At 34.1% G+C, this 17200-nt stretch overlaps 1 protein-coding gene across 1 annotated transcript in view; it reads right to left on the bottom strand.

The window, feature by feature from the left end:
• LOC148948744 (aspartate--tRNA ligase, cytoplasmic-like) overlaps positions 1–17200 on the bottom strand; it is a 45801-nt gene that overhangs the window by 14556 nt on the left and 14045 nt on the right. The window contains exons 3-6 of the mRNA XM_089094073.1: positions 11003–11186; positions 7086–7278; positions 2781–2934; positions 19–135 (exon numbers count right to left, since the gene is read on the bottom strand). Coding sequence (XP_088950199.1) covers positions 19–135; positions 2781–2934; positions 7086–7278; positions 11003–11186 — 648 coding nt within the window. The remainder of the gene's footprint in view (positions 1–18; positions 136–2780; positions 2935–7085; positions 7279–11002; positions 11187–17200) is intronic.

Here is a 17200-nt window from a genome sequence, read left to right as displayed (position 1 = left end):
TAAAAACAAAATACTTACAGCTCTTGCAATCCTCTAAAAATTCCAATGAAGAGGGCCCCAATTTCATCAAGAACTTCGTGGTAATGCTGTTTAAATGCCATTTCTAGATCAAGGCCCACAAATTCGGTTAGATGCCTGAAAACAACAAAAAACTCTTACAGCTTTATACACCAACCTTATTCGTATAACTGACAAAGGCAAAAATGCGAGGCTCCCAGCAGCGTCGTTTCAGCTAAATTTAATCAATGTGGGTGGGAGAGAGGCAAAATGTATTTTTTATTTAAGGGGGATGGTGCAAATGTCTCGTTTTTTCAATTTTTTTCAATGACCCCCCCCCCCCAACAAAAAATTACATTTCAAAATCTGAAGGGGGGAGGAAAACAAAATTATCCCCAATTGACACCGCAGGTGGTTCATTTTATAAAAAAAAAACTAAAAACGAAATGGAGAAAACAGATGTATTCCCTTTTTGATTGTAAGCTACCAAGCAATTGACAAAAAATAATTCATATTTTTGTGTTTACTATTAGTATTCTTTTCTTCGAAGTTACTGTCCTTGTTATGATGAAATGACTAATTACTTAGATTTCTTTTGAAACTGTAATAAATTATAAAAATAAGCACACGAGGAAACCTAAAATTAGGGCCGAAATTCTTCATTAGATTCTCAGCCTTTTGTATTTCCTTATCTGAAGTAAGATATTTATACATTACTAAGCGAAATATTTGATTATTAATTTTTTTTAATATTTTGTTTCTTCCAAAAAAAAAAAATAATAAAGAAAAAAAAATCAAAATGCTAAAAAAAAATAACGTATGTACATAAAATATATAACAAATTTCAAGTGCAAATAAAAAAAAATGCATACTAGCCTATTGGGTAATATGCCTTTCTTCTACCAAAATCAGCAAAATTATCCATTAGTCAGCTCGTTTTCAATGCCCTTTTAAAAAGAGTTTAGTAAAATAATACTCCTAACAAGGTCCTTTCAACTTACTTTGTTCAAAATGACCTATATTTTTCTTTAGAAAGAAAGCGCACATTCTATGATCCTAAGCACGAGACCAACCTACAGAGAAAAGAGAAAAAAGAAAATAATTTTCAAGAGGACCTACTTGAGGTGTTTCATCTTTTATTACTGTGTTAAGTCATTTCAAACAAAAAAGACATGGCTTCTTTAAAACAGTTCGTGGTAACGAACTTAAGTAAAGAGCAACCCTTGTCAAGAGTAAGAAAATTCTAAAAAAATATATTTTAATAACAATATATACATCGACAAAACCTCTTAACATGGCGATCCTAAATGCTAAAATTTAACAAGTTAAAAGCAACCCATCAAACTAGCAGGCAGTTACGATTCGACTACGACTATTTTTATCAGCTAAAATCGATTATAATTTGATAACAATTTAATTAAAAACGCTCAATTTCTCACATTTATGCGACTACTAGATTAACTGAGCATACCCTTGCTTTTTTTTCAGGAATAAGGCCGAATGAAACCTTTTTTCTGCTGAAATACTAAAATTTCCAATTACAGCTGGTATCAAGGCCAGGATTGCGCTGCTCATCCGGATCTAGACTCTTGAGGACGTTCTGAAAGTTTTTTTTCCAGAAAACTCGCGTCACTTGCCATCCAAAGCCACATCCAGCCAACAGTCGTCTAAGTCGGTCCTGTGCAGATCTCATTTCTGCCATACAAATGATACTAGAAGGGCCAAGCAAATGGGACCAGAAAATGCACCTGGTGTTCTTATCCGCCAAGGAAAAAGTGGGGTAGCGTAGTAGCAATGCTACTTGGCAGTTTTCATAGCCTGGGGAAATTTGTTGGCAGATTTAGCAGCTTTTAGAATTCTGTCGAATTCTGCTACTGGCAGCTTCGAAACTTTTTCCATACCTGGTTCTCATAATTCGAAAAGCGGTCGACTATGGTCATAGAGATACACTCTGGAAATCTTAAAATGGAATCCGGGAAAAAATCGGGAAACTAATTAAGGCCCTTTATGAGAACAAGGAACATTGCACGCAGCTGAGCAATGGCCAATAATATTGACGAACACGCATCTAACCAGACAAGAAGCTAAATGACCGGGCAACCTCTAGTCATCAGTATGATCACGACCTAAAAGATAGAAGGATCTGGGGCATGTAGCACAAATGAAATACAACGTAATACCCATGTTCTTAATCTATTAGCAAATAGTTGGAACGCGGCAAAGACGAAGATAAAATACACACCATTGAATATGCCACAATGCCCTAATAAACACAAACACGTGCATCTAGTCCCCAAGGGTGGAAGGGATTTATCGCAAAAGCATATTTGAGGGACGCTTGACTCTTCTTTGTCAATGCCCTGTTATCTTAATTTTGTCGATGCCGTGTATCTCAAGGCATGGCAGGGATCTAAGATCAAAGTAGGGTCTTTGGCCGCACTCTTGCTTTTAAACTTAATTTTTTCAAATACTACATCAATGTATGAATTACAACTCAGCCAAGCTTATTTATCAAAAGAGCCAAAAGAAGCAATTTATGTGTAACTTAAATAAAAAAAAATACAAATCAAGGATTTTATGTAAAAATCAGTAAAAAAAATACAGTCTAAGATTTCAGACACAAGACAAGAAATGCCCCCCCCCCCGCAGCATACGTATACTTTCAATCTATTTTCGTAACATTAAGCACCTGACCATGAACTCAGTAGTAGCAATACCACGAAATCCCACTGATTTATAGAAATCGTCTTCTAGATCAGTAATAATTTGCAACTTGAACAAACCTGTGGGTGTTACTATCTTCAGCTCTGAATACAGCTCCAATTGTGTAAACTTTATCGAAGTCTGCAGCAATTGCCATCTGCTTGTAGAACTGAGGAGATTGCGCTAAATAAGCTTTCTGTTTGAAATAAGACACCTCAAATACGTTGGCACCGCCTACAAATAAATGGTTCAAAATTCAGAATTACCTATTAGCAAAAATCATTTACATTTATTCTCTCCTTGTTGTGAGGCAACGCATCTTCTACCTTCGTACTGTCTCTCACGCTATCTTATTGGCATGCTATCTACCACTAATTTACTAATACCGAGATTTAGCAAGCACTGATTCGAGCCAACCAGATTTTTCAAAAGATTTTCTGTTTTGGTAAGAAAAATCTGCTCAAATTTCTGATTGGCTAAAATTAGCGATAGCTAAGTTTCGGTAGTAGTAAAATTTTCGTTATGAATGGGCCTTTAGTAAATGATCAAGTTTTCAGCAGTTTGTGTGGGTGGTGGTTAATGGTTCATTAATACCATCTACGTTGGGTCATTTAAAATTAGCTGGTAGTATTGTTTATTTAAAAGTTATGAATTTGCAAACCCACGAGGGCGAGCAATAAACCTTGGTGTTTACTTATAGAATTTGGATGGACAGTAAATCAAAAGATCTGTATTTTAAGTAAAGATACCGGTAACTGGTACATTACATTAAGAGTCATAGACGCGATATATGTAAGATTTAAGTGAAGCATATATATATTTTCTACATATTGTCATGTCTTCGAGATCAACCATTTATTATCCCACATACATCTCACTAGACCTTTGAAGAGGCTAGCTCCACAAACCAGCCCATGCAAAAGTAAAAATAATAATAGAGTAATGTAGAAGCAGCAGGCGAGCCAGTCAAAAAATATTACTACAAATAATATAAAAATCTGTAGCTTTGTATGAATTATTACAAGTGGATGAACAAGCAAGAGATCTAATTTAAACAACAGTCACAAACCACACAGATGGATAATCTACTTAAAACGAACAAAAATTGTTCAATAATTACATCAGTTCAATTAAACCTGTTGCTGCCGGTAAATAATAATATTAGAAATAATTTTATATGGCATTAACTTTATGCTCATAGGTGAAATCCCTATTAGCATAAAGTGAAATTGACGTGCGGTTCTACAGTGCAATGTCGTGCTAGTTGGCGAAACTTAAAAAATCAATGCAGGTTGGTAAGATGGACTTGGTTCACTTTCTCATAAAAAACTTTTAAAAATATTATGTATATGTTACGGTGAAAGATCGAAATCTGATGAATGTCAACATTCACCGGCGAAAGTCCGAAATAGGGATAGTTAACAAATATATCAGACATGAATCAAGCGACTATGTGTTCGTTGACATTCACCATACACTTTATGATGCTTGTTGAGCATTTCTGTGATTCTAACCTAATTTCTAACCCATTTCTGAGATTTATAACCTAACCAAGCCTGTCACCATCAAACCTTGCATAAGATTGACAAAGCTGACTGATCAAAAAACACATAGTCGCTTGGTGTGTGTCCGAAATATTTGTTAAATATCCCTATTTCGGAATTCACCGGATGTCGACTTATCATATTTTTTTTTACTACTGCTTGGTTGAAAACTAGACCTCCAATGCCAAGGCCCCGTGAAGTGTTGCAGCAAAGATGACCCAAGTTTCAAAAGTTGCCGAGCAGCACAATCACCATTGCCTTCTAATAGAACTGATTAGATTCTAAAGGTGCAGCAAAAATTGTAGCTGCTAATCCCAAGCAAAATTAATTCAGACCCAATAAGCCAATCATCTGGATGAGAATGACAAGAATGTAGCCATTTTAACACAAGATCTTCAATGGAGCACAGACACCACTTTTCCGTAACTGTAGCTGCTGACAAAATTTGGTTTAATGAATTTTGCATGCCCTCATATTAATTAGGCTGAAAAAAAAAAAATCTGATATCTCTCCCCTTTCTCCCCCGCAGAAAAGACCATAAAAATCACAATTATGCCTGTTACTTCCAAAGGACTTAGATTTAATATTATGTTCCCTTCTAGAAAAGACGCACATGGCAAGAACTTTAGGACATTCTTCTTTATCCACTCGTGGGGTTGAATCAACCCTGGACATTGAGAAGGCATAACTGCGTCAGTTAATCTTACCCCAGACCGAGTTTGGTTAAGATCTCATAACTCTTTCTCGCTAGATGTCCCCATAACAAGAATTTTTTACAAAAATTGGATCTGGCACTCATCCCAAAAAGAAAACCAAGACATTAGCTCTTTCTTTCCACCAAGTTTAGTTAAAATTCTATACCTTCTTGTAGTAAACTGATGATACAATTTAACCCAACTTGAACATTTACATTTATTTCTTATTGCGTTTATATCCAAAAATCTTTTCGGGTAGATACTACGGTAAAAAAAAACTCCCTACCTCACCAAAAGAAACAGGGCCAAGCATACAAATAGGATACTTAGCACCACCCAAAATTCAAATAAGACGTCTCGCTGAGATCCAAAAACGAATTCTGTTAGATGTCCTAACAATAAGAATTTACGTTTCCCACCCCTTCCATCACCTAAAGAGGTGAGGTTTTCATTGCGTAAAAGCATAGCTACGACACCAGCTTTGACTTCCTACTACGGCTAATCGAGATTCAAAAATCCCTTCCGGTAAATGTCCTGATCAGGGCCGTATCCAGAATTTTTTTCGGAGAGGGGGGGAGGGTTACAAAAAGAAAATTAAAAAAAACTCATCAAAAATTTAGTTATATTCCTTTTTTTTACGATTTTTACGAGTCGGACAAACATTTCGGGGGGGGGGGGGTTGGTCCCTAACCCCCCTGGATACGGCCTTGGTCCTGATGAAAAGAATTTAGGCATCGACTTTCTCCTCCCACAGGGATCAGATTGTGTCGGGAGACACCTAAGGCACAGCTAGGATAAAAGGTTTGACTCCTAATCAAGATCGGTTGAGATCCGAAACACCTTCAGGTAGCTATCCAAATCACTGGATTCCAAAAACCAGCCTTTCCTTCCCCAACTATATTTTTGATCACAGCTGGACTTGTTTTAATCTACTTCTGGACCCGAGCTTTATATGCTTTCACAACTTCAGTAAGTTTTTGCAAAAAACTTAAAATGCCAGGAAAATGTAAAAAGTTCGTAGCTTGGGGTTTCCAGGTTGACTGTTCTATTACTTCCTGGAAATTTAAAAGAGATACAAAAATTATGGCCTCATGCCTCAAGGAGACAGTTCAATGCTCCATATGTATCTGACATCCCAAGACCCCTAAGAAGTTGAATTTCGGACCTGAAACAGTTTCATTTTGCTTCTTGGTTGTGCTGTTTAATAAACTAGAAAAATAGAATGATCCAACAGACAGCTAATCAAGATTAAAAAAAAAAAAAAAAGAAGCGTTTGCCCGCCACACAATTAATTGATGTTCGTGAGAGAATTTATTGGTTTTAATAATAACCAAGAGAGAAAAAAGAAAGAAAAATATAAATGAGCTAGGGCTGCTAGACTTTAAGCAAGCTTGAGGGAGCCAAGCCAATAGATTGTGAAACCAATAGATTGTGAAAAAAAAACTTTTTTTTACATCGAGTATTAGATGTAATGCAGCATCAAACAAAAAGAAGTAAACCGTGCAAAACATTGTTGCGTTATATGTGTACTAAGTTTCTTTTGGTTATCCTAAAGTCTGAGACAAACTGGGGATGCTATCAAATTGGTCAACTTAGGCGGGGTTGGATTTAACGATGATAATATCTACATTAATGTATATATCTATAAAATTTTCTTATTATATTTTAGCTGAAAGCCTGGTGTTGAAATTTTAGTACCGAAAACATTATGATTAAATAAGAAACACTTAATTATCTTGTTTCCAACCAGCCAATCAATTTTCCATGTCCAAACACCGTAAGCCATGTGTTTTTCCTATAGAATCTCGGAATATGTAGAGGCAGTAACTTGTATATTTTCTTCCTTTGAATAGATCCAATAAAATAGCAAACAATCGTTTCCATAACAACACTGCTTCCTTAAAAGCCTTTCTTTTAAAAAATGAACCTTAAGGTACCCCTCTGATGACAAATTTGATGGCTTTCTTTATATTACATTTCTGTTATATCTTAAATACGAAGTGCTACAGCTTTTGTTAGTTTTGCTAAAGCTACGATAGTTTCATTAAGACAAATAAAGCTTTGACCCGACCAACCTAAACATAACATTGATGCGCGCAAATGAAAATATGTCACATGGAAAAGGAAGATAGAAAAAATAGTGTACCTTCACTAGCTGCTGAAATAATCTTCGGGGTGTGAATTTCGACAAAACCCCTTCCATCAAGTGCTTCCCTAAACAACTTGCAAATGCCAGCTTGCAATCTGAAAATGGCTTGGTTTGTTGGTGTTCTTAAATCAAGCACACGGTTATCCAGTCTCGTGTCCTGATTTACAACTATCGAGAGAGCTTCTTTGTCCTGAAATAAAAGGCCCATGGGTTACATATAATTATGATGATATAGTAACTATGGATTATGGAAACTAAAATAATTTTCTATGACAATGCGTCGCCTATTTCGTGTTTAAAGTTAATATTACGTGTTAATGATGACAAATAGAAGAAAGCGCTAATACTCAGCTAGCTGCAAAATCAAAACACAGGTCGGCTTACCACAGTTGGGAGCATACCATTACGGTGCAAAAATTAGATAGCCAATGCCACAGCACCATCCGTTATTTCAAAAGATAAAAAAAAATTGTCATAAAATTAGACGGTCGTCTCGACAACATTGAGTATTTCAATACAACTAATAAAAACATTAATTTATTTAAAAAGTTCGATTACCTAACTCTGTTTTCAATGCAGTCACCAAAGCTGTCAAACATATTGAGATGGTAACATGCAACCGATTTTCGGACTTCAATATTTTTTCTTTTCTACCATCAAAGATTTGATTATTGGCGGGGAGTTGGGTATTGATGTGTAATAGAGACTGGATTTGTTATTGTTATTTTTCTTTTATATTTATCTGTTATCAGATTGAATTCTGTTATTTTATTTCTTTTTTTTATTATTGAGTTTACATGATATTTATTCTAGTTATTCAATTTGATTTATTTATGATAGTTTTAATTAAATACTTGATATAATAGGCAAGTATTTACATGGAGTTTCGCGTGACGGTAACACGTCATAGGTTTTTCGCCGGCGCGAAAGCGTAATTTTTATTTATTTATTTGTGACTGTTAGAAGCTTTAGCTTGAATTTGAGAAAACTTTAAGCTTTAAAACGTAATACCACTCAGCTTATGCCTCTTTTTTTAAACAGTTTGTGCCACAGTTTGTTTGACGTCTTTATCATTCTCTAAATACTTTCAATCCGAATATTTTTGTATATTTGGATATAGGAGGAAGTCCCTTCGTGGCAGGTCAGGGTGAAAGAAGGTGTTTGTGCTGATGCACCAAGTCACGAATTGTTATAAATCAAAACCCTCTTTGCCTAAAACATTCCTTGTTTCTACCGTTGGATGGTGTTTTAAAACTTCAATATATATATATATATATATATATATATATATATATATATATATATATATATATATATATATATATATATATATATATATATATATATATATATATATATATATATATATATATATATATATATATATATATATATATATATATATATCATCAAATTTGTCACCGTCGTTTTTTTTATTTAGAACAAAAAAGAAAAAAAAAGGAAAAAAGAGCAGCTCCCATCCGTTGCAACTCATCAACACCAGTTCAAATCATCAGCCCATAACCCACGGAGCATATAAGGCACTTGCTAATTATTCAGAAGACACTCAAGAATTTTGTTCTGAATTTAAGATCTGAGAAAACCGGTTTCTTAGCCATAAAGATAAGTGACGAGTGACAGAATGCACTGGACTTATATAGCTATAACTTTATTAATTTATAACATTATGTATTGAGCAAGATGTCCTTACTGTGGCCTTATTCATTACACTGCCACAATAAACGTTTCAATTCCCAAAAATATTGATAGTGTGAACATTTTGCGCAATCAGAAAACTAATGACAGAAAACTAATAACGGGGTACTCGATGACCGCAACAAAACATTTCCCCCTACTGTTTTCTATCTCTAAAAGTCATTAGGAGATCATAGATGAAGAGGAGCTAGGAAACTTCTTCTGTCTAAAGTGATTCTAAAATGGAACAGTTGACTGGAGCGGCTCTTGCGGCTACTGGAATCACCGAATACCCAAACCAAAAAGCTCTCTGTTGGATTATGCAAATTAATGTATATTGAAAATATTTGTGTCTATGTACCAAAATAGCATTATAAAGTGGCACTTTGCTGTGCCATTTCCTTCCGAACATTAAAAAATTTTGCTCCTTTCTTTGGCGGCTCCCTTACTCTATGTTACGGATCCACTTGGTTCAAGTAGCTCTTTTTCGAAGCTCTTCACAAAATGGGCTACTAATATCGAACAAGAACCTTCGAATCAGTTTCAATAAGCAAAAGCTAATTTATCAAAGTTTGCAAGAACAAACACACCAAAGGAAAAAAAGCTTGGTGAGTATTGTTTCATACTACTTACTTAAAAAAAGCCTTGAATAGCTCTTAATGTTGGTGATGGTTTAAAATCAGCTGAGACCAGGAACCACCACCCAGAAAGTTCCATTGATTTTGGACTCGATTTGAAACTGAATTTAATGATCCTACGTCTTCTTCTTCTTCTGTCCAATTTCGAGCTAACTCTATTTAGCCCTCTCATTATACCCCTGGTCTTGCTGCAGTACAGATGTATGATCTAACTACAGATCTAGAGGCGTTGAGATATCCCCTTTCCCTCCTGACATTTAAACATGACAACGAATTCCTAATTTAGAGCTCTTTGAAATGGTCTGATCCACCAAGCTCTAAGCAAGTGTTAGCTTGCAATATTTGAAAGCGGTTTAGTAGCTTGAATTTATCCTATTCATGTTGTGTTGAATACTACACTCAAACTAGCATTATTCAATAATTTCGTTGGTCATCCTGCACAATTTAGCAGTACAAGAATGAGAGAGAAAAGCATATGGAACGGGGAATTAAAAAATAAAAAGCACGGAAGTTTAAACTAGATCCAATCCAGATCCAGATGGATTGTGGAGCGGAAAAACGACGATTTCGGAGGATTTCCATTTTAGAGGAAACCAGCATCCTCCAGTGAGTAATATCTTCCTGAGGGGTAGGCCACCCCCTCATATGGTCACATTTGAGAGCATATTTTGCAATTTCATCAGCATGATGATTGACAAAGATACCCACGTTGCTTGGAATGCATTGGAAATATGTTTGGATACCATAAGAAGCGAGTTTATTAATTCAACGTGAAGTGTATCTAGGATAAATAATAATATTTTTGGTTTTTGAGCTAGAGGGTGGAGCCTTTATCATGCAATTATGGCATCAATTTTAAGCAGACATTACACACAAGTCACCAAAAAGTCTTTCCCAATTGAACAAAACAGTTATTATTGATCACCTTTCAGAATTTCTCTCTTACCTTTAATCACATTATCACATTTGGATTCACTGGATTCCCTTTCAGCATCAACAGGAATATTTTTAGCTGATACCAAAATTCTCGAGCATGTTGACCACCTGCTGAAAATGTTTATTCTGGACATCTCTTGTAAAACTATTGTGACTATAATGAAAAATTTCAGAGTTGTCTCCTGTACGCAGATACCAACTATAGAATTGATTATAGCCAATTCATTACCAAATTTTGCGCCTGAGAATGCAATTAACAATTTTTTTTATTGCCACAGCTTATCACCATAGACCAGAGACAGTTGGACCTTTTAGCTAGCAAGCTCAAAAATCACTTCCCAATAAGCATGCCTTGCGATTTTTACCAATCGAGGGCACTCATCTAACTTCATCGGAATTATAGCTTAGAAATTTCCTCTTCAATAGCGAAAAGCAACATTATGGATATCCAACTCAACTTCATGAGTATGATAGGAAGGGGGGATGTTCTATAATTGCAATTAAAATCACTTACTTCGTCAACAGTTGTTACTGGTTAGACATTTCCTCTTCAATAGCGAAAAGCAACATTATGGATATCCAACTCAACTTCATGAGTATGATAGGAAGGGGGGATGTTCTATAATTGCAATTAAAATCACTTACTTCGTCAACAGTTGTTACTGGTCTGGCAGCATCATCTATTTGCAATGGCAGTCTTGGTTCAGCTTTATTAACTACGAAGATATCAGTGATATGAAGTTCAACATCAGTTTGGGAAGAACTTTCAATTTTTCGCTCAGTTGCTCTTACATACCCTTGAACATCAATAATCGATTCTTTTGTGATCCTAAAACATGAAACCCCAATCAAAATGTGGAATAGCCTAACAACTGATTAATGAAAAACTTACAAGAATGCAGGTGCTGCCAAATATAATAGACCACGAAGGGGATACTTTCTTGTACAAATTCAATTTATCATTTTACAATTGAAACACAACTTAGTTTTAATTATAATTTAAAGTGTAAACTGAATAAAAAATTACGCTTCAATCATTGAGAATAATAAAAAGCAATCATACAAATACGAGAGCAAAGTCAAAACATTTCTCAACTAAAAGATGCTAAACATCAGTGCAATTAATTCAATACTACTGCATGTCTGTCTAAGGATATTTGGTGCCAAGTTGAAAAATATAGAATAATAACACTTCTAATTTTTTTTCTCTTTCTAAAAAAATATACAAAAACAAAAGAATATACAAACAAAGATGAATCATCCTTTTCCTTTAAAAATTCGAGCGCAATTAAAAGATACATATAAGTTAAATTTCAGGTTCGAGGTTTTCCCAGATACTCCTGAAAAGCGGTTTTAAAAAATTTGGATATGTGACGTTCTTAGATTGGATATTTTGCAACATATACAATGACATGTGGCACTTTTTGGCCACCGACTTTAAAACAAGACAGAAGTAATTCCTTGAGTTTCCAAGGCGTCTATGTTACTAATATATAAGGCGTCTGTATATAGTATCAAATATATATATATATATATATATATATATATATATATATATATATATATATATATATATATATATATATATATATATATATATATATATATATATATATATATATATATATATATATATATATATATATATATATATATATATATATATATATATATATATATATATATATATATATATATATATATATATATATATATATATATATATATATATATATATATACGAGTCTCCAATCACTTTCCCAATAGTATCTATTGGGAAATACAATGACATGTGGCACTTTTTGGCCACCAACTTTAAAACAAGACAGAAGTAATTCCTTGAGTTGCCAAGGCGTCTATGTTACTAATATATAAGGCGTCTATGTATATAAGTATGCATATATATATATATATATATATATATATATATATATATATATATATATATATATATATATATATATATATATATATATATATATTGAATTGAAGTTATCAAGTATTTTACAATAGGTTGTATAGGTTGCAGCAAGACGCTGGGTAACTGTAGGACAGAGAAAAGTCAAGACAGATAGTCCAAGTAATTGAGAGGCAAATCTTTAAATGGCTGGGGCAGGAGTAAATGACAGGAGTATGCATGACTCTCTTATTGGACACATACTTGTCAGGTTAGTTTTTGGAAAGGCATGCCTGCCTAGAGTCTTAGGCATGCTGATCAAGACTTCAAAAAGAGGCAAACAAGGCTCACCCGCCTATGGTCTTAAGAAGGTTGACTAAGAATTTAAAACTGACATAGGACCATAAATTTGCTTGAAATAACAGGCAAACAATCATTTAAAGCCATCTTTGTCTTTTAAATAGTACATATTCGTTGCCTAAGCTTAGCCCAACATTCTGAAAAAATTTGAATTTTTCACAAATTTTTAAAATTTTTGGGTTACTTGCCTGAGACTCTGGCCGGGTGGGCGCCCCCAAATATTGTCCCAAATTCCTCTCTCAATTTAGCACTTGTTCACGGATGCCCAGCGTCTCCAATCACTTTCCCAATAGTATCTATTGGAAAATACAATGACATGTGGCACTTTTTGGCCACCGACTTTAAAACAAGACAGAAGTAATTCCTTGAGTTGCCAAGGCGTCTATGTATATAAGTATACATATATATATATATATATATATATATATATATATATATATATATATATATATATATATATATATATATATATATATATATATATATATATATATATATAATATATATATATATATATATATATATATATATATATATATATATATATATATATATATATATATATATATATATATATATATATATATATATATATATATATATATATATATATATTTCTCAGAAAAGACTCGAAATTCTTTTTTGAAAATAGGCGTACTAACATTTTCTGACCTGAAAAAACGATCTGACTAGATAGGTCAAGACTTAGGAAAGCTTCCTTTTTTCTGAGGGGTGATCATATCGAACCAATGGTCCTCTAAGATCCGGAGAAGGCTTCTTTGAACGGATTTCGTCATTCTTTACAGGGTTTTGGGAGTTATAACAATGGCTAATTTGCATCATGATAACTTTGGAGAAAGAGCAAATAGCGTCACACAACTAAAAAAAATAAAATAAAAAGAATAATGTCCATAATTCAATTGGACAGTCAATATCGAATTCAATGTGAATACATCAAATCCAACAGAATTAATTTTGTCCAACAACTTTGACCATCCAACTCGACAAGACTGGTCTGGATAGCTAAAGCAAAAGTCATGGAAAAAATATCTGAGATAATGATGATACTTAATGAACCCCAATCCCAAAGAAATTTTAAACACATGCGACAAGGAGCATCACAACGAATCACAATTGAAAAGGAAGCATAACGAAATCTGCCGTTAGAGGACAAGCGACAGCCAGAATCAAATATATACAAGCCTGCCACGTACCAGTACCTGGGAACGAGCGATGCTTGGTCTCCTGGTACTTATAATATAACAGATTATAGTAGATTACGAGGCCCTACCAGGAGCTTGTTCCAACTGAGAAGTGAACAGTACTATGTTTAATTTTTCTACTTATATACAATATTTATTAGCTTCTTGTTTTCTGGGCAAAGATTTGTTCGAAGAATTTTCTTTTCAAACCGCGTAAATGATGAACCTACAATTATTTTTTTTTATATTTCAGACTGTCCATCCAAATAACTATATGGAGGGTTGCATTTTTTTCCACGGATAATGGTCAATTACTAAGGATTGAATCCCAGGGATTAAACTTGAATGTGATAAAAGAAAGGATTGAAGGAAGACGTATTAACGCTCTTTTACATTTAAGAAAGTCTTGGATCAAACACCTGGCAGTAATAAACTATAAGTAAGGACCCCCCTTGCCAATAGAAACCGAATTTCCAAAAATCAAAATTTAAAAATAGCATAGGCAACAATGATATCTATTATTCATGCTGATTCTTAATATGCAAAATGTATTAATTTCAAAGTTGCTCACTAAAATCTATTAGCACATGCAATTTTCACAATTTTAGAAATAAGAATAAAGTTCCCCCAAAAAGGTGGGCGATCTTGAATAATTAAATCGCTTTTATGGCTTCCTCGTTTCAAGGCATCTTTCTGAAAGCTCGCTACAGTCTAGCTCTTGAACTCGCAATCGGTTTAAACATCGCTATCTGCCCAAGGTGACATATGCTTGGCTATTTGCAAAAAATCCTTCGCAAGTTAGTTTAAATATGGAACCGTTGAGAGAAGACAACTTCCATTAAGTATTTTTGACTTTTTGTCTTCTGATTTCATAGTACAAACAGTACCCAGGTGTCATACTCTCTGAGAACCTCTTGAAGGTCGTCCACTACTGGTTTGACCATATCATCGTGAAAAATCCAGCCAAACTGTAGGGAGTCCAGAACTACGGTTTTGGTTGATACGCTTGTTTCCGTTTTTACTTTTCCACATTCTTTCCATTTTTTTTTTTTTTTTTTTTATTGCAAATCCTTGCATTTTATGCACTGAACAGGTCTGACAGAGATTTGATGGAAGTCGTCTTCTCCCAAGGGTTTTATAGTTTCTTTTTGCAGGAAAAAAACAAACTACGGTTCTATTAGTCGAATTCCATCCTTTCCAAAATATATGCAAACACTCGGTATATCATTTTCTTACACTTGTGCTCTATGAAAACCCGGACAAATTATTTCTGTTATTGTTTCACTTGCACCGTTAACTAAACCCTTCTTGCAATGATATTTGATCCAAGCATAACTTTTGTACCTTGAAATATATTTAACCTATTGCGGCAAGCCTCCAGTTTTATTTGCGTCATTTGAGACAAATTCACTCATATCAGCCTTGGCAACACTTCGCAAAGCTTCAACCAGCCGACCTTTTGCCTTTATTTTGATAGCTTTAGTGTCATCAGGATCAATCTTCTTTAGGACAGCATTACTGTGGGCTTCTACTTGGTCTCTTGTAGGATCCCTCCCTCACTATATGTCAATCTGCCGAAGTATCTATTTGTCCGTCTATGTGTTTTCCTTTCTATCCGTTTATCCCCTGTGACTATCAAAACTTGCTTTCGACTTTTTATCACGCAGTGTGAAGGGACCACTCTATAATTTGCAAGAACTTTAATTTTAGGATGATAGTCAGTAATTTATACAGACTGAGCCTGCATCACCCAATTGCTTGAAATCCACCATTTCTAAGTTTACCAACTGAGAAACACTATGGGTCTCGGCTGCTCTACTAATTACTTCTTGATTGCATCCACCATCTTTAGTAGTATTGTATAAGTTTTTTTTTCTATAATATCATTATTAATTGTTGGGGATAGTTCCCAAGTGATCCATTTAAATTCTTATTATTTGCTGAAATAATTCCCAATATTTCTCTCTGTCTCCTTCCCTTTCTCTCTCTCTCCCTTTTTCTTTTTTTGTTTATTGTCCATGAGTTAGTATTTAAATAGCAAAACATCTTATAGCATGTTAGTGTGTCTTGTACCTTTACCTTAACCCATTTTTTTTTAACTTATTCCAATGAATTGAGCAATTCTTTTAGAGATAGCTGTCCCAAAGACTCTGGGATTTGAGATAAATTATATTTAATATTTGCATATTTGATCAAGGACTTAATTTAATTCCTCTAGCAATCAAAAGCAAAACTGATGCAACACATTGCGAAATCAGCACTGAGGTACACGCCAACTTACCTAAGCGAAAAAATAGCATTCCAGAATTTACCCTAAAGAAAGTTAGGTCAGCTGCTCCACTCTTTAAAGAGATCACGAAAATTATCCAAATTCAGATACCTTAAAAGCAATTGGAAATGCTGTAGCATATAAAAACGATGGTGAAATGACACTCGGTGAAAATGATTTCCATCATTTATCACAATCATCATTTGGCTTTTATTGGGAAGTCAGTTTTGCCCCACCACCCCAAGATTTTTGAATTTACACCAACAGACGGGATAATTGTTTTAGAGATAATAGTCCCCATAGACATTTTGTTTCATATTTTATAAGACTCATGTATTTGAGATTGTACATTTAATTAAAGACTCAACTCAATTCTTCTAGCAATCAAAAGTGAAACTGATGCAAATTATTGCCAAGTTGGTGTTGAGGTCCACGCCAGCTCAACTAAGCGAAAAAGAAATAGAACTCTTAAATGTTCATTTATTATAACAATGCAGGTGCTCCAACTGGTACCTATCAAAATTTACACAGCTTTAAAGTCTGCCTCCTGCACTCCAACCAAACTTTGATTATTAATCTCTCGACTTCGAGACGTAAAGATACACACACATCCAGGCTACCACTGAGAACTAAACAATATTGAAGATTTACTTGCAAGATATCCCAAGGTTTGAATAAAACAAATAGTCCTAAAATAATACACAAAAACATATATACTTCATATACTTTCTTTAGGGCAATGTTTGGTGTATATATATATATATACTTTTGCCAAGAAGTCATGTTTATAGTTGTTGTTGACCTTTTCCTTTTGTCTTTATGTTTAACGCTATTTTGATTTTTCGTGGGATGAAACCAGTTAGCTTTTTTAAGCATGAAGCAGAAACATTCGCAATAAATTCCATCTTTGCTTTCTTTGTTCTGAGTAAGCTAATCTTTAAATTTTGGATCATTTACCCAAGCATTGTTCAAAATTTGGTTATACCGCCTACATTTTTTTATTGCTGGCAGTAGTTCCATTCTAAATCGACGGTTGTAACTTTATTATATGCGCACAAAGAGAAATATTAACCCAGGTACGGGGATTCCAGAAATATAAGCAACGAACTTTGAAA

This window comes from Artemia sp. Qi Xiang Cuo, chromosome 9 (assembly GCF_049724085.1).
Source record: "Artemia sp. Qi Xiang Cuo chromosome 9, ASM4972408v1, whole genome shotgun sequence".
Lineage (NCBI taxonomy): Eukaryota > Metazoa > Arthropoda > Branchiopoda > Anostraca > Artemiidae > Artemia > Artemia sp. Qi Xiang Cuo.
This window is presented reverse-complemented; position numbering and strand designations above follow the sequence as displayed.